Source organism: Gekko japonicus, unplaced genomic scaffold, assembly GCF_001447785.1.
Source record: "Gekko japonicus isolate JY-2015 unplaced genomic scaffold, Gekko_japonicus_V1.1 scaffold2451, whole genome shotgun sequence".
Lineage (NCBI taxonomy): Eukaryota > Metazoa > Chordata > Lepidosauria > Squamata > Gekkonidae > Gekko > Gekko japonicus.
The window spans coordinates 67,486-90,522 of record NW_015171576.1 but is presented as its reverse complement, the minus strand read 5'-3'; the positions used below and the strand labels follow the sequence as shown (position 1 = coordinate 90,522).

Below are 23,037 nucleotides of genomic sequence, written 5' to 3'. Positions count from 1 at the left end.
TGTAAGCCACCCTGAGCCCGCTTGCGGGGAGGGCGGGGTAAAAATGTCTAAATAAATAATTAATAATAATAATAATAATAATAATAATAATAATACTTTCAATTTATTAATCACTTTCCCCAGTGGGCTCAAAGTGATGTACATTTACACATTAGACAGGGGACTAACAATGTTCAAAGGGGATAGGGAGGACAACATATATTCATTTTTAATTGCACACACTGTCACTGCACGGTGTAAACGTCTTCTGGCTTGGCTCAGTCATTTTCCAACGGCTGCTCGTCGACCAGGCTTCAGGACCCGTATGTCACATCGCCACACTGCCACGGCCTGGCCGGAGACATCTACTGCAGGGATTTTTGTAGCCGAGAAGTTCTTTTTCCTTTTTCCGACCTCAATCAGGAAGTCCCGACCGTCAGCTAAGCCCCTCCCACAAGGGAGATTGGTGTGCCCACCCTCTCTAAGAAGTGGTTCCCATTTTATCTACTTGCCGAAGCTTTCGGATCGCTGGGTGGACAATGAGCTAGGGACAACAGGCTGGCTGCTCACACCAGCGCGGGGCTCGAACTAACACAGTTCGGATGTTAAAACAGTGGGATATACCCACTGTGCCACCGCCAGAGGTCTCTTCTACATGGAAATTAGCTTTTGGGCTGTGGTCCTGATTAGTTTTCTGGGGTTTGGAAGACTAATGGATTGCTAATTTAAACTAATCAAAATGAAAACAGTACTGCTTGATGAACCACCTGGTCTTGGGGTGTGGGAAATGTGTAAAAGTGAGGACTTGTCATTGTCAAAGAAATGCATGAGGGGGAAGATGAGATCAGATTGATGGGATTAGCACTTGAGATTGAAAAAAGTTACTCTGGGGCAAGGCAGGTCCATTGTCTTGTGTATGCAGATGTCAGCAGCATGGGGGTAGTCGCAGCTGTCAAGGCAAGATCTTGTGCTTTTTCCAGGGTTATATCCTAGGCATGATTATAGGGCCTGCCAGTCCTGGCTTCCAACCTTGTGTCCACTTACGTCAAGTTGCCTGGTATGGACTCCTGGGGTACCCCTGTGGGGTCCCTTGACGGTGGAAACGACCCCTCCTGATAGACGGGGTCATTGTACTTATGTAAATTATGGTTCTGGAAAAATAATTGAAACATATAGATTGAAATTAATGCTACCTTTCCTTACATGGGATAACATAATGTAAACTTTATCTTCAGCCCTTAAATTTAAGACAATACAAAAAATATGTAAGCGACGGTGCTGTTGTTCTTTGGGTTTTTTAACAGCAATGAAATCTAACCGTTTTTGGTCATGTTTTAGTAAGAAGATTTCTTGCAAACACAGTTATTGTAAGGGCCTCTATGGATTTCTAGAACTAGTGAAACTAAATTAAGAGTGCTGTTACTCAGTCCAAGAACAAAGATTGCAATAGTACGATACCTATGGAATGCAAAAATGTAAGCAAAATGACAGTGTGCTGAAAATCCCACACACATGAGCCAGTGGGGGTGGGGAAGTTGAAGTGTTTGAAGTCAGCTTTCTTAATCTAGTACTTTTTTTACAGTAAAAACACTTTAAATTGATAGGCTAGTGTAGTAGTGGACATTTGAGTTGTTACATTACGATCACATATTTAAGGTATTCACTTAATCAACAGATATGATATTAAATTATAAAAACAACATAGACATAAGAACAGACTTTATGTTACAATGACATTGACATTTTTTTAAAGTAATGAATTATATAACTTTTAATAGTGGGTAAGGTTTCTGTAAATGTGAATTATTTACCAAGAAGTCTTTTCTTTTGGATTTTATTATGGAACACCAAGGCAAGCCAATAATGATGAAAAATATTTAAAATTAAATTTAAGCATTAAGTAGCAGTAGCTGTTTAAAAAAACAAAAATATGGTTATACCTGCAGTTATTGATAAAGATTTTCTGTGCTGCTAGATTTGCCCCTGTCATCTACTGGACTAGAGGACAAGCAGATCTCCTGCAAGCACTGACCGATTGTACCCCCTGGCAATAACATAGTGGCATTCATGTTGTCATGGACTATTTTTCGGTATTTGTCTAAGATCAAATAGGCAGTAAATTGAACCATGTGCCAGCCTGAAGACAGACATAATTCATGTAACTTGTGCAGTGTCTTCCTTATCCTAAGGTAGTTGGTAGTGTGCCCATTCTGAATTCACTTCTTGTCACAGGCCATTTCACTTCCTTTCCAAAACCATGTGACTGAAAGGTTTGACAGGTATTTGTCAGAGATGCTTTCAGGTATGGGTATTCTACATCAGTGATTGGAATGCATGATGTGGTAGGTTTCTGATAGCCATGTTTTTACAGGGCCTTCTCAGAAAACCATTTGTCTGTCTCTGCAGGGATTTTTTTGGTATTTTTGCATTTGTGTATTTGTGTGTGTGTGCGTGTGTACACCTGTAGACCGCTGGCAACTCCTACTGTGGCATAGAGGACATTCACAGAAGTGGCTTGATAGCCTGCCTCTGCCTCCCAGCCCTGGTGTTCTTTAGAGGTCTCCCATCCAAATACTTGCCAGGGTCAGCCCTGTTTAGCTTCCAAGATCTGACATCATTGGGCTTGCCTGGGCTATCCAGGTCAGGGCTCTGCAGGGATTTTTTTTACCCTCAAATGTTCTCAGCAACCCATTCATATTTTTGCTATTGTAATGTTTTCAGTTGTCCTCATATTTCCATGCTGGATCTTGACAACTTCCATTAATTCATATCTTCCACAGTATTTTAGTCTATATTACATTTTTAAAAAAAATCCTCCTAATAAATGACAAGGATAGGTTGAATTAAATCTGTGCATAGGATGTCTACAAGGGCGAAATGCTACATCAGAAATAATGGAAGTGTGCATATCTAAGCAGATCAGTGGTATTTTGGAAATGAAGGACCGTTGATGATATTCTGTGAAGTTTAATTTCTTAGAATAAGGGACCATCCATAAAAAAGAATGGTTTTGCAAACCCAATATAGAGGTGAATAATTTAACAAATCCATGCTAGGGTTTTATAGATATACTTGATTTCTCTTTCTAACTGTAAACAGAATCAGATGCCATACAGAATTTTCTTCCTGAGTCTTTAATAGCACCTTGTTTTAAAATTTTTATCTTACAGTGTTTTCTTAGAGTCCCCTCCTCTCAGAATCTTCTGACAGAGTTATGTTTGCACTGTGCTTACCGCATTGGTCTGCAGGAACACATAATGTTTCTAATAGGTAATTAAAGCAGCATGCGTGAGACAGCCAGTAGCTTAGAGTAGTAATTTAGCTCTTTCTGTGAGGATAATGCACCCTTTAATTTACTCACAAATTATTTGTTCTGACTTTGATATGCCAATCCATAGTTGCTTCTCTACAATAAGTCCTCTAACAGTTTGCAGACTAACAAAATTTGTGACAGGATATGAACTTTCATGAGTCACTGCTCACTTTTTCAAGTACAGCTAGGATGTGAGTCCATCTGTCCTTATAATTGAGAGTAGAGTGATTTCAGATGCCGAATGACAATAGCAGGTGAATGACAATAGCAGGTGTGATTGCATTAGGTGTTATATGTAGAGGGGCGCAGTAGGTATGGAGAAATCAGCATCGGTAATGAGAAAAGAAACCTAGGTCTTGATTCAGTCCAGGAGGATACGTTGTCTTGCGCTTCACTATCAGCTGCAATTCAGCAGTCTCTTAATAATCTCCCTTTGAAATTCCTTTGTTAGAGAACTGCTACTCTTAGGTCAGTCACTGAATGTCCTGGAAGGTTAAAATATCCCCCCACTGGGTTTTGAATGTTGTCATTTCTAATGTCAGACTTATATCCATTAATTCTTTGTCATAGGGATGGGCCTGTTTGTCCAGTGTAGTGGGTGGAAGGGCATTGCTGACACATGATGGCATAAATCACATTAGAGGATGAGCAGAAGAATGAACTTGAGATGGTGTGGCTGATGTTGCTGGGTACACTGATGGTGTTGTCATTTTCTTTGGGCTTGACTTTTAGCAAGCTGTCCCTAGGTATCATTCTGGCCTTTCCAATCATCTTTCTCTTATCAGGAGGATATTGTAGTTGCGAAAATGTTTGCTGTAGATCCTTCAAGTGAGTATTTCTCTCTGATGGTTTGGAGCAGATGTGACTATAGCATAGGGCTTGGCTATAGACAATGGAGTGGTTGAGGTGGTAGCTGGAGACATGAAGATATGTTTGCCAATCTTTTGGTTTCCCGTATATTGTGGTACTTGTGTGTCCCTTGTGTGTCCGTACAGTGGTGTCCAGGAAGTTTAATTCTTGTGTGATGTAATTCATAGTTAGATTGATGGTGGGGTGGAACCTGCTGACAAGCAGTTTCACCAGGCTGCATTCTAGCTGTATCTGAAGAAGTGAGCAGTGCCTCACAAAACCTCATACCCTTCCACGAATTATGTTAGTTTTTAAGGTGCTTCTGGACTCTTGCTCTTTTCTACTGCTACAGACAAACATGGCTACCCATCTTGATCTTTAAAATATTTTCTTGCATACACACAGCTTATCTTTCACAGAGAGAAGATCACCTTTGATCACAGAGAGAAGATCCTTATCTGCGATAGCAGCTGCTACCAAAGCGAATGTTTTTTAAAAATCAGCACAGCTAGTAAGATCTCCGGTTGCCAGTCTTGCTGGGCAAAAGGCTCACCTGGTCCCTCCCGCTTTCTAAAAGTATTTTTCAGGGGGCAGGAAAGATGTAGGTGCATGTTGTGGCCACGTTGGGCTCCCCCACCTTATACTAAATATCCTGTCTCTTACCTAATGCTAAGAAGACTAAAAGTTGAGAGAAGACACACATTCTGTGAAATATGTTTTTTTTTTAATATATTTTTATTGATTTTCAGCTTATAACAAAAATAACATTTCATATTTCCATTTTTCACAATATTTTTGGAGCTTTTTATCCATATATTTTTAACCAATTATCAAATTTTTGCCATCTTTTCTTAAACACACAGTCCATTTTTCCCGCTAAAAACATATTCGTTTTTTCCATTTCTTTTATGTCTAAGATATTTGTGATTAATTCTTCTCTGCTTGGAATTTTGTCTGATTTCCAACGTTTTGCTATGGCAATTCTGGCACTTGTGAGGATATATAATATTAAACGTGCATCATTATATTTTATATTTTCAGGTAAGATATTTAATAAGTAAATTTCTGGAGCCAGATTCAAGTCTATATTTAGTATTTCTAGGATAAGTAGTTTTATAGTTTTCCAAAATTTTACAATTTTTTCGCATCTCCACCAGATGTGGTAGAAAGAGCCAACATTTCTCTCACATCTCCAGCAGTTCCCTGATACAGTCTTATAGCATTTTTGTAATTTCTCTGGAGTCCAATGCCACCTATGGAACATTTTGAAAACATTTTCTTTATATGATGTGGCTCTTAATAATTTCATTGAGTTCCACATTTTCTCTATGCTTATATTATTTCCTATGTCTGTTTCCCAGACCTTCATGCACGGTTTTATTTTTTCTGCTTGGTACACGTCATCTAGTAAGAAGTTGTATATTTTTTGAATCAGTTTGTCTGCGGAGGATAACCAAATTTTATCTAAATTTGTATTTGTTTCTGTAAAGCCTCTTGTTTTATCTTTCGCAAATCTAGATTTTAATTGTAGCTTCTCCCAGTTTGTGAGATTTATCTTTATTGCTTGCAGCATTCCGAAATCTTTCAGTTCGTTTTCTTTTGTAAGTATTTTATCATAGGTGGCCGTTTTTTCTTCCGTCATTAGGTTTGGTAATATGAAGGCTTCCAGAGGGGAAACCCATCTTGGTATTTTATCATAGAATTTTTCCTTCATCATTCTCCACACTTTTATCAGAGCATCTCTCAGTATGTGATTTTGAAAATGTTTCTGCTTTTTCTCTTCGTCATACCACACATAGGCGTGCCAGCCCATGTGTAGGTCATGACCTTCTAATTTTAAAGTTCTACTATCTTCTAGCAAAATCCAATCCCGAATCCAGGTCATTGCTGCCGCTCTGTAATATAATTTCCATTCTGGTAGTCCCAGGCCGCCTCTTTCTTTTTTATCATGTAATAGTTTTAATCTTATACGCGCTCTCTTTGCTTGCCATATAAAGCTTCTTGTTATTTTCTCCAATTCCTCACATATTTTGTAATTTTTTAAAATCGGAATTGTTTGCGCAAGGAACAGAAATCTAGGTAGGACATTCATTTTTATAGTGGCCGTTCTCCCCATCAACGATATGTGGAGATCCTGCCATTTTTTCAGGTCTTTCTTGATTTCTTCTATTAAGGGTTTATAATTGTTCTCGTATAGTTGTGCATTATTCTTTGTCAAATTTATGCCTAAATATTTGACTTTGTCTGTTATCTCCATCTTGATACTTTTTTGCAATTTATCTATTTCTTCTTTAGAGCAATTTTTTGTTAGAATTTTGGTTTTCTTCAAATTTATTTTTAGTTCTGTGAAATATGTTGTACACGTCAGTACATCCTGAGGAGAGTTGTACCCCTTCTCAGCTTCACTGGACTTAGAAGAATGTAACTCTGCAATTTTTGTTATGGATTTCCAGTGTAGAGGTATGATGGATCTTGCTGCTATAAAAAAATTATTAATGGTTTATTGTGCCAGTTCCTTATTTTGTTTATCAAAGCCACTTTTGGATCAGGTATTCAATTTAATTCCAAAGCATTGCATATATTGAACTTTTTAATAATTTACTATTAAATGTTAGTATTATTATTAAATGTATTATCAAACATAATAGCATATTAATTGTTGCCAGAATTATTCATATTCAGAAAACATATCCTTGCAAATGTAGATAGTATACATAGGACATTACAGAATGCTGTAGGATTGTCTTATTTACACTCTTTGTTTTTAGTGAGTAAAACTTTACCTTAAAGATTTCATTCATGCTATAAGAAGAAACAAAATCCTTCATAGTTGTTTGGTTTAGTGCTTCTTAAAAATTTCCAGTCCCCCCCCCCCCGCAGCCTTCACATCCCTACACTTGTTCATATGGCTATAGGTAAAATTTCAAATTCCATTTAAGAGTAATTTTGGTAGTTGATGGCTTCTTACACTCCCTTTTGTTATCAGAAAGGCTTAATTGACAGGAGGACTTCGCATTAGTTATGTTCTTTCAGTAATTTTTGTCTTGATGTAAACGTGAAAGTGTAATCTAATTCTGATTAGCTCAGTTCATGTCCAGTAGCCCCTTAGAGACCAACAAGATTTGGGGGGGTACAAGCTTTCAGGAGGCAAAGTTCCTTTGTCAGTTATGTCATATATGACGAAGGGAGCTTTGACTCTCAAAGGCTTATACCCTCAAAATCTTGTTAGTCTCTAAGGTGCTACAGGACTCCAATCTAGCTTTTCTACTCCAGATCGATGGAGCTACCCTCTGAGACTCAGTTTTGATTGCATACTATTGAAAAATTAGGCAACACTTAACTTCAGTCAAGACTCCATAAGTTAGCCTAAAAATTAATAAAAAATAATAGACATCTTTTGAAATTCTGAAGTTTTCTCTACATATTCAAAAGGGTATTCCAGTGAAGGTTATGAAGATTCTTGTTGGTACAAAAAACATTAATTGATAGAGGGGTTTTAAAAAAACTAAAACAGTATGAAATCCTGCATGCTTTCTGATTGAAGTGTCTAAAGTAAAGAGGAAGCATAATTAAATTTTGTATCTGTCAGTAAACTTCCTTCAATGATCTTTTGAGCTATTAACATCATTGCACTAGAAGTTCCTTTCTACTACTCAGTTTCTTAGATACTGCCTAACTGTGGTTTTGTATGTTTATCAAACTTGTTAAATTTCTGTGAGAAGAATTTGTTTTTACTACTATCCTTTTCTGCCTCTTTATGAAATATGTAAAATTAGGTATTTTTGTTATTATCAATATTCCAGGTAGAACCTTGTTTTCCAGATCTTGAGAATAAATTATAGAAAATCTAAATAGATAAATCACTTTCTGTATTCAAGTACAGAAAAAACTATTACAGTAATGTGAGTCTTCATCAGTTTGTACATTAGTCCATTTTTAAATGTGAAAGACAAGCTCTGTACAGCAGGGGTGTCAAACATGCAGCCCGGGGGCCGGATCAGGGAACTGGCTGCCTTCTGCTTCTTCTTCCAGTTCTGCTGCTGCTGTGTCATCGTAGGTTTGCAGCCTACAGATACACACCTGAACAGCACACTCAGGATTGCAACAGCACAGACATTTTGATGCAATAATTCAGAACAAGAGGTGTCAGTTTTCAGACACTGTTAAATAAATAAAATATTGCAAGAGTGCTGTTTTAAACATGTTTCTATTTTACGTTAAAAAAAACCTTTGTGTTTGTGTCCTTTATAAAGTTTATATCTCTGCTACCTGGCATTACATTTTATGATACACATGGCTCGGCCCAACAAGGTCTCATTTATGTCAGATCCGGCCCTCATAACAAATGAGTTCGACACCCCTGCTGCAGAGGTTATTAATTTGCTGTATGTTTCAGTTCTTCATCGTGGTCTCTACATCACACTAGAGGGAGTTGAACTGATGCTGAGACTCATTTAGAAACTTATAGGGTTAGCCTAAAAAGAGTTCAGGGGTTTTGCCATGAACTCTTGTCTACCCCAAGAGGCAAAGCTCTATATGAATGCTCAGAGTGGGGGTGGGGCAGGGCCTCCCTCTCAGTTTACTTTCACAACTGTCACATTCCATGGAACTTCTATTTTTCATCTTCAGTATTGATATTGGTTGGTTTTCAAGATGACTTTCTCAGTGGTCACAGTCTCTGTAGGGAGGACTAATAAACTTTGTACATTATGATGTGAGCCACTTTATTTGCTATTTCATCCCATCAAGGCTGTTTTCCATTAAGAGTATGTGAGCTAGCATGAGTAGGGGAAACAGTACAGGTGTCATTTAAAAGAGTATGCACATGCATATCCAGTGGAAGACGACATATACAGGTTTCATTCTACTCTGGGCCTGTACCCTATCCCTATAGGGAGGACAGAAGCACTATTATGTTGTGACAATATTTGTTTGTTTCCTTGGCTGTTTTGAACAAATTACCCTTTCACTAGAGTTTCTACCACCAATGTCCCCTCATGTATGTGTTCTAAGTGTGCCTGATAGGGATGGGCATGAAGCAAACATCACAAATTTTGCCCTGTTCATAGTTCACTGGTCTACTGTCACAAACTTCAGTGAACTTTTAAAGCAGTTTGTGGTGGTTCATGGATAGAGCAGAAAGCAGGGGTTTAAAGAGACTGGGTCCCATTAGACCTCTGCTCCCCACCACTCAGCTGTTTAGCACTTCTCTCTGCAGTTTCCTTAAACTAAAGGGACTGCATAAAAAGTGTGAAAAAAACAGCTGAACAGCAGGGAGCAGCTTGCTCCCCACCACTCAGCTGTTTTTTTAGCTTTCTGAAAACCCTTCTGCAAACCTCAGACCCTTTAACTGGCCTTGCAGGGCCATGAACCTGTTTGGTTCGTGGTTCGACCATGAACCAACACAAACTATATTTTTCCCATTTATGCCCATTCCTAATGCCTAATACAAGGGCAGAGATTTAGCCCATGCCACAGATATGGGTGTCCTGGCTAGGACTTATATAATGCTTAAGAGAAATGTGATTAACTTTAGAATTAGTTGGTATTCTGTTATATTTCGCCTGTGTTGACTGGTGCAGGGGTGGGGTTGTTAAACTGAGTTCATTGGGTGTGTGCACACTTAAACTAGCATTTTTGCTGATAGTAATGCCTGGAAGTGGGCTGAGGAGCATTAGGATGCCAGCTAGTCCTCTCATCTCTATCATTCTCCGCAGATGCTTCTCATTTCTTGCCCCTGCACTGCTGCAGCTGCGGGGACTTTGGGTTTACACTGGCATGTCATTGACAAAGCACTATGCCAATATATCTCTGAGTTACCCTCATGTAGAGAGCTTAGTTATTAAGCTAAGCAATTTACCAACTGGCCCTTAGGAATGTGCTGTAAAATAGTTAATAATTTAGCAGGACTTCCTGTTGATACCAATACAAGAGTCAAGCCAGTGATGTGCGGCTTCCTTAAGATTTCTATTTCCATTTTACAGTTCTTCATAAATAGTAGTCATGGATGAGAACTTCAGAACATTGTAAAGGTAGTTGCATAAAAATGCAGTACCTGTGTGTTTGGGTGTATTTAAGAAAGTATGAGTAGTTCTTCTAGCATAGCCTCAAAGAGGGTTTCAGCTCTCACATCTGTGTCAGTAGGCATTGTCCTTAATTCTGTATCTCTGTTCGCACAAACTAATTCAGTTTAAAGTAAAGGTTCCCTTGCTCAAAAGCCAGTCGAATCCGACTCTAGGGTTGCAGTGCTCATCTCCGTTTCAAAGTCGAAGAGCCAGCGCTGTCCGAAGACATTTCCGTGGTCATGTGGCCAGCATGACTAAACACCAAGGCGCACGGAACGCTGTTACCTTCCCACCGAAGTGGTACCTATTTATCTACTTGCAATTTCTTGCTTTCGAACTGCTAGGTTGGCAGGAGCTGGAACTAGAGACAGGAGCTCACCCCGTCTTGCGGCACCCGAGTCTTGAACTGCTGAACTTCTACAGCCTGCAGTTCAGCGTCTTAACCACTTGAGCCACCGCAGCTCCATTGTAGTACATTAGTTGTTGCCAAAATTAACTACACTTTTAAATCAAAATTCATGAAAACACATATCTACCATATATATGTATGAATCATTGTTATCTAATGTGGTGGATATCTTAAATAAACTTCTTCATATTACTTGTTTTGAATAAAACCTTGTCTTAAAAAACATTTCACTCATTCCAAAAGGAAAAACGCATAAGAGGAGTGTGTGTGTGTTTTGTGGACCCTCAAATTTCCCAATTTTTCCATCAGGAAAAATGAAGGGGGAAAAGTCTCAGGAAAAAATGGGGAGAGCTATTCCCGCCCCCAGGCCTCTCCATCCTTTCCTCCCATGTGACATGTTGAATGTCCAAAATATCTTTTCATTTGGTGGTAGCACTGGTACCCATTTAAGCTCACTTGTCATCATTCAGCTACCCGTGCTCTTACTACAGGTTGCACTGACTATATAGAGGACCACATGAATACCCAACTATGTTTATAAAATCCCTGAAATCATTCTGATTTATTCCATATAATAAAAATCAGATTGATTTATCCTTTAAAGATTAATTGATTCTATCCATTAAGGAAAGAGAATATACAGTACAAAGGCTGGTTTGTGTTTCTCTCTCCCTACTCAGTAAGTCAAAGTAGGAGCATCCTTGCTGGCAATGAACTTTGGAAGTTCTTTGGCACCAAATGCATGCAGGTGACTTGGTCGTTTAGCTGGCATTTAACGTGCTACTTCTAGTGAGCCAAGTTGCAAACTTGACTGAAGTGGTGGTGATGGAAAAGCTACTCCCATCTTCTCTATAGAGGCAGCCAGGACTTTGGCTGGTTGAGCCAGGACTTGACAACTATGCCTAAGTAACAGCATTTGTCTATCCCCCACTTTGAATCTATCTAGCTCATGCTAACATTTTGTTAACCTGCAGAAGATGGCATGTTCCAATATTGCCTGTAATGTCTAGATTCTTTGACAGATGCAGGTTTTTCCTGTTGTGAGTTTGTTTTTGTTTTCATCAGTAAATAATGGTTACATTGTACTACTAATGTAGCCTGTGATCAAAAAGGTTCTATGTATAGGTTTGGTTGTTTGTTTTTCCTTTCAGATGTTTTCTCTGCAGAATCTCCTTAACAATTGTTGTTATTCTTCCAAGTAAAAAAAAATTAGGACAGATTCCTTGGAGAAGTGGCATAGACATTTTCTACATAAATAATCAGGTTCAATATTTTACATATCAAGAAATACAAACTCAAAGTAAAAAAATGTTTTAAGCTTTGAATTCTTAAATTCTTAGGTTGATAAAAATTTTACTTGATTCCAGTATTGGCACGTTGGAACTTGAATTCTTTATAATGAAATGTTGTTTGATGCTAGTATTGGCACATTACTAGTTGAATTCTTTATGGTAAATATAAAAATGGTACAGTTCCATTTTTGGTGGTTTATTGTTTGATATTTAAAATATACTTAAGATGGTGGCAAAATCATTTAATGACATTTAATTAAAGCTTTAGAGAAGGTTGTACCTTGTTTTTTGTGTGTGTGATTTTAAAATGGAAATATTTAGAAAGCAAGAAAAGATCCAGTTCTAGAAGTTTTGTCTTTTATGTAAAGGTTGGATAAAATGGTGCATAAATATTTGTTATTATCAAAGAGATTATGTTGAAGGTAGATTATTATCTGATATCATGAGGTGAGTTATTAATGTCTTTTGGCAATAAATGGCAGGAAGAATTATCATTGATATTTTTCATCCAAAAGTAAGCCAAGTACATTGAATGGTTATTTCATACCATGGTTAAATTCAGTATTAGTTCACAGATTAAAAACTGGATTCAAATGAGATACTATAATCTTAGAACCAAGTCAATAAATCTCCACGTTTTTAAAAAATACCACAAGCCACCATTAAACTCCGAGCACAAACATAGCTTGTTTCGCTCACAGGCACAATTTCTTTTCCTACTACCTCACTCCCCTCATCCATGGAGCTTGTTGCAAAACTTCCTGGCTTGCTGAAATTTCAGTGTACTATGAGGATTGCTTTTTTCACTAAATCCACAATATTCAATTGAATTGATGTTCTCTCTAGATTGGTCATTTAATTAAACTTCTGGCATTTTTATCTTGCATCTATGGCAAAAGTTATAATTAAGCCTTATTTAGGGTATATGTGGGAAACAATTTGTATGTATAAAATACACATACATAATTTATAAATGGCACACTGGTTTATACTATGATATTGAGGTGTGAACATCTGACCCCACACACTTGCATGTCGTAGTTTGACACACACAAAAAGTCTCTGAAGCAGTTGTTAGTCTTTTGTGGTCAACCAAAGAACCAGGACAATCAGGATAGCAGAATATTAGATTGAAATGTAAAGAAATATTCATTAAACATTGCCCAAATTTAGTTCAGGCCCAGCTGTTGCTGCAGCTTGACCATTAATAGTGGAGAGCACTAGTGTGTAAAAAAAATTCTTAGTTTCCAGTAGATGTGTTCAAACTAGGGCCATACTAAATATTTTTAGGTTCTGGTCAGAACTGCCCATTTCTGTTGGATAGACATTTTTAAGACAGAATGCAGATATTCAGTCTTCTTGGTCCTGTTCAGTGACCTAGTTTCTCCTTGCTGCTATTTCCTTTCTTTAGTTAGATATGTGAGTGATCCCACAAAGCAAATGTTAACATGATGTTGTTGAACATCTCATCTGAATCTGTATAAACAAAAATACAACTGGTACAGTTTGGCTACTGAGGGTAAAGGATAACTCAGAATAATGTCCTTAAAACCTCACTAAAATTCTGTGAAAAATAGTTTATTGTTTGGCTTAGTTCAAACCATTGTCACTGTTCAGGTTATAACCAATTCTCCCTCTAAGCCAGGGGTGAACTCATTTGTTACGAGGGCCAGATCTGACATAAATGAGACCCTGTTGAGCCAGGCTATGTGTGTCACAAAATGTAATGCCAGGTGGCAGAGATATAAACTTTATAAAGGACACAGACACAAATGGGTTTTTTTTACTTAAAATCATGCTTAAAACATTTATTTAACAGTGTCTGATAACTGACATCTCTTGCTCTGAGTTATTGCATCAAAATGTCTGTGCTGTTGCAATCTTGAGTGTGCTGTTCAGGTGTGTATCTGTAAACTGCAAACCTACGATGACGCAGCAGCAGAAGAACTGGAAGAAGAAGCAGAAGACAGCCAGTTCCCCTGCGGGCCTAAGAGAAGTCCTCTGGGGGCCTGATCCGGCCCCCGGGCCTCATGTTTGATACCCCTGCTCTAAGCTGTGGAGTCTTGTGAGCAAAAATTCTACTTTGTGAGCTACGGCATTAAAGTTGTGAGCCAGTGATTTGGCTACTGCATAAATTAGTTTGCTCTGGAGCTATCCTTCCTAAGCTAAAACAAAAATGTGTGAGCTGGAGGCTAAAAAACTGTGAGCTAGCTCACACTAACTCAGCTTAGAGGGAACAGTGGTTACAACAATATGATCTTTAAACACTGGTAGTCCTGAAACCCAACTGTGTTGGCATTTGGCTTAAATTAGATATTTTGAATTAATTTCCCCTTGGTGGAAAAAGTGATGGTTAGATACTGTGGTTGACTAGAGCACTCTGGGGATATCTCCCCAATGTCAGTGTGAACAGCTGCTACACATTTATTAGTGCTAGTTAAATTTCTGATAATAACTAGACATATGTTACATGCTGACCTGTTTTAATTTTTGTATTAAGTATTTAATTTTTGCTTTTACGTGGCCAAAGTATTTTCTCCAAAATCTTAAGTTGTAAAAATGTTTGCTATTAATTAGTTGTAGATTTTCCAAGGCTGTATGGCCATGGTCTTGGCCAAGACCAAGGCCATGTGGCCTGGAAAATCTACAACAGCTAATGAACTCCGACCATGAAAGCCTTCGACAATATATTTTGCTATTAATGTTTGTGGTTATTGTTTCAACTTTTCTGATCTTTCTTCCTTCATTACTGTGTCATTGTCATATTGAATTAGTTATGTGAATGATTTCACACATTACAAAGCCTGATTTGGCTACAGGATGGAAGTTAGTAGTGATAACTAAGTGAGAGTGGTGCTTGCTTCCTAAATTCATCACATTGGCACTCAGTTGCAAATCGTACAATGAACAAGATATCACCTCATAACCATATCTGATTCATAACATTACAAGGCCTGATTTGGCTACATGGTGGAAGTTACTGGTGATAACTGAGAGTGGTGCTTGCTTCCTAAATTCATCACATTGGCACTCAGTCGATTGTAAATCATATAGTGAATAAGATATCACCACATAACCAATGAGATCTAACAATATGTTAACATCACTGTGGGCAAATTAAGCCAGTTATGAGTAAGAGCAATGCTTTTTTAAGTGACGACTCTTGCTTGCTTCTCAAAAAGTGCAGCAGCTGAAAAAAGCATTAATGGAGTGGAACTCTTCAGCATGAACAAAAATGTTCATGAAAAGTTCCCTCCCTTTGAAGCTCAGCTTTAATGGCTGCTTTTTTTGTTCTGTTATATAGAATTTCATAATTAAAAAGAGAACTGAAACTAGGATCAAATCAGTTAAGGAATAAAATTTTGAAATTATGAACTCTGTAGAAGTCAATACTTGAATGAAGAAAGACTGGTGGTGCTATGCAAAGGAAGGCAGTGGAAAACCATCTCTGCTCATCACTTGCCTTTAAAATCCACAAGGTAGAACTTCATGGGTTTGCGTTTGCCATAAGTTGGTTGCAACTCAACAGCACACTTTACCTTATAGAAGTCATAAATAACATCTAACCTACAGTATGTATTCTGCATGTTGCAAAGTTTTGTGATCCTGTAATGGTTTCAGGTATCTCATTATTCCATTTCCCCAACATTATGTCTTACCAGATTTTCAAAAGAAGCAGACAGACGATGAATCCACTCCCAGCACAAGCAACATCCAATCGGATTTGTTCTCTGGAGAATTAAATAGTGACAACAGTAATACCTCACTATCTACGCAGACTGTTAACTCCAACCAGCAACTTTCGACAGAACTGAATGTAACTTCAACAAGCAAAGAGGAATGTAAGTGCACAGTCCCAGAGGAGTAGGCAAACCAACTGAATTCTGCATTTTTTCCCTAGTGAATTTAGTTTCTGGTCCCTGTAGGAATGTAGCAGACTGTAAGTAAAAGTACAGAAAAGAGACAGTAATACATTAATTGTAGGGTGACCACAGGAACAAAGTTATTTTCATATCCTGAATGAACATGACTAATTGTTCTGAATTCAGTTTGACTGATACTATTATTGACTGATACTATTTATCACTGTATCATTAATTATAAAAATATTGGTGCAGTGATTAATAGCTACATAGTGTGCAATATAAGCACCATGTATGGATTGCTGGTAATTGTATTATTTCTGGATTCACAGACAGACTACCAGCATGACGATTGAGTTTAAAAAGTGTTAATACAAAGGGAAGACTAATTTCTTGTACAGCAGTCTCTAAGCCTTGTTCTAGAACTGAGGTCAATGTGATTTTACCAGCTCCCTAACACTGTTAAATACAATGCAATGTCTCTAAACAATACCTTCTGTCACTATATATCTCTCAACTCTTATACAATAACAAAGTAAAATCATATATAAAATTAAAAATCATACATAAATTACATAATGAAAATTATAGAATGGCCTTCACCAGTTAATGTTACCATATGTTAGTATATCTCTAAATCATTCTGGAAGTTTTATCTTTCTGTTTTAATTTCTCAATATTGGTTCATGGATGGGTCTTCCTACCGATGGTCCCATTCCTCTTCATTGAATATACTGTCAGTTGACTAAAACTGTAACCCAATGCTTTCTGAGACCTCAGGCACACCCTATGATAGGTCTTGTATCACTAGTTTTATGACACAGGAAGTTTCCATTAGCTGTCTGGATTGCACAATGCCTTGGATATGGCTGTTCCACAATTGTCACTTTTGCATCCCACGTACAAGTGGAACAAACTGGGTGTTCTGGTCTTAAATTCTGGAAGATCAAAAGCTCTCTTGTCAAAGTAATGATTTTATTTCAGCTTCCTTCTCATTAAAGGTTAAGTAAGGACCAACTATTCTCTAAGGGCATGCTCCTATAATACAGCATAAACTTATACAAATCACTTCCACTATCAGAATCTTTCTATCTCTGATTTTTTTACTTTTAGGACAGATATTTCTGAAAGTTCTGAAAATTATTTTCAGCACACCACATCTAACCTAATCTTTGGCACAATACCTGAATTGTATTAAGGAAAATTGTGAGTCGTTCTTACTGAAAACTTCATTCTGAATCCCATGTCATGCAAATATCCCATTCAGGCTGGCGATCGCTGGTTTTCTGGTGGTACTTGTCAGTGTGCGTATTTCTGAATATAGTCTGTGACTACCTCTTTGGAATGCCATGTAAACAAATCACTGTCTGCTTTTTGATAGGCTCTTTGGAAACTCGGTGGAACAATTTTCTACCATATTTCCTGTGTCTTGATTAATACATTACTTCTTGAGCCTTTTCTTTTCTTTTCTTTTCTTTTTCTTTCTTTTTTTTGCACTTTCCAATGCCTAGATGACCTTCCTGAATTTTCTGCAGCATTTCTCTGTGGATGTTAGTAGGTATTACTACCAATGCTTCCTCTAAGCTGTGGAGTCTTTTGAGCAAAAATTCTACTTTGTGAGCTACCGACATTAAAGTTGTGAGAAAACGATTTGGCTACTGCATACATTAGTTTGCTCTGGAGCCATCCTTCCTGAGCTAAGAGAAAAATGTGTGAGCCAGAGGCTAAAAAACTGTGAGCTACACACTAACTCAGCTTAGAGGGAACACTGATTACCACTACTTAAAGATCACTATAACTGTGAGTTCATGTCTATAATTCCAGTAATCTATTAATTTCAGATCACAAATATCCTTAGTTTGTCTGATTTTTCAGGTCACTGTATTTTCTGGCCAATAACTATTCATAATACATCTCAAACACCACTCACTTTTCTGTCCAAAAAGTCTCTTGTTGTGGACAATTTAGAGATAATTTTTCCAGTGTAATTTACTACCCCTCACCACTGAACAGCTTTCTTTGAGTTAAACTTGCAAATCTAGTAGTGTTTAGGACTTTCTGAACTCATCAGTCATGTTCTTTAGTCACACTCCAAACTCTAAGGTCATCTATAGATGTGTCAGTGTCATAGCATGTGCATGATCTTGTGATAGAATTCTGGGACAGATGCAGTACTAAATTGCAAGCATAAAAATCTATACTACTCAAATGAAATATCAAATGTATGCAGTTTTGAGCTGCCTTCTGTTAACTTTAATGGACAAAATCCTGAAGAAGCATCCAGCTAGCATTTTTGTACTTGATACTAACAATGCATCCTGCCAGTGCTGGGATATTTGTCCCTAAGTAACCAGCAACACTGATTTGGGTTGCTCTCAGTTTTGGTCTTAACTGACAAAACTGCTGCTCTTACTGAACAGCAGTGTCCACTGTTTCATCTACCTGCATTGGCAAAATCCATTCTCTGTGCCCAGATTTTCTTCTTGGGATCAGTTTTTCCAATACCTTTATCTGCAGGTGCTGCAAGATAACTTGGTTTTTCCATGACCATGCCTGAAATCTTCTGAGATATTGAACAGCTGCTTTACTAGGCAAGGCTTTTTATCAGAAAATTTTCAGCGAGGAGTTTGACTGTAAAGATATACGAAGGGGGAAACTTATTTTAAAAATATGTTTTCCTGTTCTAGGCTTCTGTACACACACTAATGCATACTCCAAGATGATAGATATTAGGCAGCCTAGCCAGCAGCACATCTGAAAATATTACCTATAAAAATTCTTTATGACTTCCTGCTGGGATGGCTGTAAGTGAAACACAGTGGTTAGATTTATTTACAGTTCTAGCTATCTCTCTTCTCCCCCACCAACACTAGTTCTCTAATGTAGCTCAAATTAGTGTCATTTATCAGAGCTAATTATACAGCAGATGGAGCTTTTCTGATTGATGATGGTCTCAATGTGGAAGGTTCTTTCCCATAATGAAGAATGCCCAAACTTTAAATGTCTTTTTTGATTTTAATTTAAGGGTGGCTTTCCCCCATTATTTATTTTGTTTTGTAGAGAGTTCTATAATGTGAACACTGCTTTCATTATAGCATTGTTTCTTAAGATGGATATTTTTCAGTACAGTGTGATGATGTACAGCTGTGTGCTTTACTGAATGGATTTCCTTGTATTTCACTGAAAACCGATGTGGGAGATCATTAAGTTAATTCCTATCAACGTGCAAATAGATTAGACTAGTGTTGTCTTTAGAAATCAGACAGCAGCCCTTTGTGACCTTTTCCCCTCCCTTCTAAAACAATTCATCCAGGTGCTAGCCATTGTTAATTACCTTACAGGATAAACAGACTATAAATAAGCCATTTTATTCATCATGCTACAATAAGGAACTATCATATTAATGGCATTGACTGGGAAGAATTTTAAGTAACTTTTTCTGAATAGTGAAAATATTCTGGAAGGGGGAAAAGGCCTATAATTATTGTTCTGCAGTCATTGGATCTAGCAGGATATTTAATGTGATTGCATGCACTTCTATAATTTTACTAACCTTTCTTGTGAGTGAAAAGTATCTTTCAATGATACTTGCATTCAATGTTCACTCTAATTTTTTTCCCTACTGAGCAATGGGCAGTGCAGGACCCTGCCCGGCTCCAGATTGCTGCTGAGCAGGGTTACCTGTGTTAAGGAGCTGCTGCTCATGTGCACAGCTTAGAGGGAACATTACAGTTTTATCTCCGGAAGAATCAGTATCGGAAGGTCTACCTAAAGTCCTACAAATTCTTATTTAAATTTTGGCCAGTTGCTGATTTTACACTGAGAGTTAATGCTGTTTCCAGCACTGCTCCCAAAAGTAGCCAAACATGAATCTTCTTGATGTCAAATAGTCCCGGTGCACATCTGACACATACACATAAACCTTTGTTCAGACCATTTGGTTTGTGAGCATTTTTTGCTCCTTGGTCTCAAGGTTTCACTGGAGGGGGGCAGTTCCTTAAGTAGTTCTTGAAATGAAAATGATATGAAGTTCTTCCTTTCTTAACTTGATCACTGGGCTGTTTTCTTAGACCCATACTCCTCTGAGTTTACCACTGTTGTCTTGCTAAACATAATTTAATTGCTGTTGATGTACATTCTCTTGTGTTCCAGTGTTTACTATTCAAATATGTCTTTCTGTTATTTCCTGTCTTCCTTCTTAACTATTCCGTTTTTCAGGGCATGTTGACATTAATGTTTTCACCAACTCTGGAATCCATTTAGGCTGTATTGTCTTCAGGTGATTTGTTGGGCTTCCTAGCAGGTGACTGCCTGTAAAGCGTTGATCATACGGATAGAAGAGAAGGAGCTGAAATATTTTCTCTCTTAAGCTCTCCTTCAGAATGTGCTTATTAGAGTAGGGAAGTCTTGTGTACTTTATTAAAAGGTCATGCCATCTACTAGAACAATTTCATTTGGTCTGAGCCTTTCATCCCCTTCTCTGTGGCTGTCACATTGTTTCCCTTTTTTCTATGCAATTGCTGCTAGAAGCTGACATGGTGCAGGTTTAAGTGAAATCTAAATTGTAATATGACATGAAAAATGTCAGTGTGGAAAATATGACTTTGGCAGGTGGTTCAGGTTTAATATTTCTGTGCTCTGTACTTCAGTGGACATTTTGCTATAATATGTGCTTAACTATTTCCTAAACTCCGCAGTTTGGCCAACAGTGCAGTTGTGTGTAGAACTATTAAAATATTGACATTCCTGGTTGGGTGTCTGTTAATAAAATATGTATTAGGTTCACCTGAACACACAATGTCTGTCCTAATGTTGTGCTTTTCTATCTTAATGCTTGTAGTGGAAGATTCCACTTAAGCCACTGAACATCCATAGCTCTTTAGCAGTGGTGAGTCTTCAGCCCTTTTAAAATTTATACTCAAGGTGGAGTATGCTCACTACAAATTCTGTCTGAAGATGTTTGGGAGGAGGGGAAAAATAGTTTTGGCACCCCAACCACACTTATCCTGCAGAGTTTCAAAAGGTTTTTTTAATCATGTATAGGTGTCAGAAAGATTCAGGGGGGTAGCCATGTTGGTCTAAAACAACAGAGTCCCATGGCACCTTTAAGACCAACAACAATAAAGCTGTGAATAGGGGCAGATTCGTATTTATGGCAGCAAGCATGTTTTTCAGTTTTATCATCATTGTTCCTTGTAAGGGACTGAAAGTGTGAAGAATGTCAGATGTACATCTTCAAACTCTAAAGGATGTGTAAACACAATGGGGCAGCACCATCAGCCATGGCTCCCTGCATTTTTGAAAAAAATGTTGTTTCATACTTAACATGTTCCTCACAAGGAACACTGTTGTAAGCAAACAAATCTGTTGATATAAAAGTATGAATTGGCTCTGACAAAGACAATCTGTGCCTTTCCCCACTATGTGAGGAAAGAGAAATCTAGCTGGAAATTTTTCAAAAGCTTGGAATGGACTAAAAACAGCTGAAGGAACAAAAAGATGAGATGTTGGGTTAAGTAATTAAGTAAAATTAATTGTGGTATAAGCCAGATACTGAATTTTAGGCAAATCAGTAGTTTTCACATATAGAAAGAGAGAGTCTCTGTAGACTTCTGTCACCGATTAATTTCTCTGTAATTTTTACCTTTTATGTGTTTGTAGTTCTAATTCATGGCTCTTTTCAAACTTGATTATGTAGATAAATTATGCATGTCTCTTCCAATTAAACATGGTCATGGCTAGATTCAGGGTTTAGGCAACATTCCTGAAACGCCAGTCCCTTCAGTACCTTTGTAGTGCTTTCTAAAGCTTCATGTAAGATCTCTCTGCTGCCAGCTCTCAGTGATTTTTTGTTAAATGTGGCTGTTCTAAGTTCATGAAAAATCTTTGAGTTTCTAGCTCTAAAGAACACTAAGGTCTTTCACAGTTGATTGCAAAAGCAACTTTTAAAGCATTGCATTGCAGATGTTTAGTCAACTCCTTTCTTAGGATGGGTGTGTTCTATGATGTTTTGGCATTAGCTTCTCAAGCAATAATAGTCACAATCACAGGAAGTATTCATAGAAGAAGAGCTGTTACCGCTATGTTTACACAGGTGTGGCTGTATCCTTCCTCGGAAGGTATTCAGTGCAGTGTTCTGGTTATTATCTGGGATCCTTAGGTAACCCATGCTGAGCTTTCAATAGAGGACAGGTCTCTACAAAAATTTCGACTGAAATTCATATTTATTTTATCCAGAGAGGGAACAGTATGATAGATTAGGAAAAGGACTTGCCATCTTGTGCCATTCACAATTATATGTTGAATATTTAGATCTTTCCAGAACAGTTTTAGCATCTACAGCAGAGCGCTGAACAGATGCTGTTACTTTCTGCAACATTCCTAAGCAAGGTTTTCCAAAATCATCCATCTCAAGAAAATGCTAGAATTTAAAAAGAAACAGCCAATGGGATAACCTTTCTTTTTTTTTTCTTCTTGGATTTTGTTCCAATTTTCTAAGTGTATTAAACTTTGTATATTTTAACATTAATACAAGAAAATGAAATAATTGCTTTATAATACAGAAAAAATTGTATTCGTGGAATTTTATGTCAACATATTAGTTGTATGCTTTACTTCTAATTTAGATGCCCAGCACTGTGAGACTTGATAGAACAGTATGTTTAATCTTGCAAAGGTAAAATCATCAAGGAGATTATGATGTGAGTGAAATTGGCAAGGTATTTAATAAAGGATGATGCATTTCTAATTAGTCCACACACAGTGTCTGTAGTTTGAAATTAATTGTAGTGTTATGTAAATGTCATGTTAATTAAGAGAGAATATTGGAAGTACAATAAATCTACAAAAAGTTACCCATTTTGTTAATATTTATGCAAAGTTACAAGAGAGATTGGTAGCAAAATTATTATTGACCTACATCATCTTTTAGCTTACTGTTTGACAACTTATTTTTGTGATTAATGTAGACTTCCTTTTCACACTGACTGCATTTGAGAACTGTTCTCACAGCAGCATACAAAGAGTAAATCTGTGCTGAATTCTATGCATGGTATCAGCATTCATGCTCCTACCTTAGCATATGATACCCTCAGCTGGAAGTTGTCACACATGGATTCCAAACCACAATTGCCCCACACTGAGAAGGCCATGGGAATGGAGCTGTAATGTGGAACATTTGTATTCATATTCTAGTTATAATTGTTGAAACTCTGATACTCTGTCAGTTTAGGACACGGCGTCTTACAATGTTGAACTAATGCCAGGC

At 37.5% G+C, this 23,037-nt stretch overlaps 1 protein-coding gene across 2 annotated transcripts in view; it reads left to right on the top strand.

The window, feature by feature from the left end:
* ZFAND3 (zinc finger, AN1-type domain 3) overlaps positions 1-23,037 on the top strand; it is a 222,268-nt gene that overhangs the window by 142,895 nt on the left and 56,336 nt on the right. For both annotated transcript variants that reach the window (XM_015419808.1, XM_015419809.1), the window contains exon 4: positions 15,570-15,749. In XM_015419808.1, the coding sequence (XP_015275294.1) occupies positions 15,570-15,749 (180 nt within the window). The remainder of the gene's footprint in view (positions 1-15,569; positions 15,750-23,037) is intronic.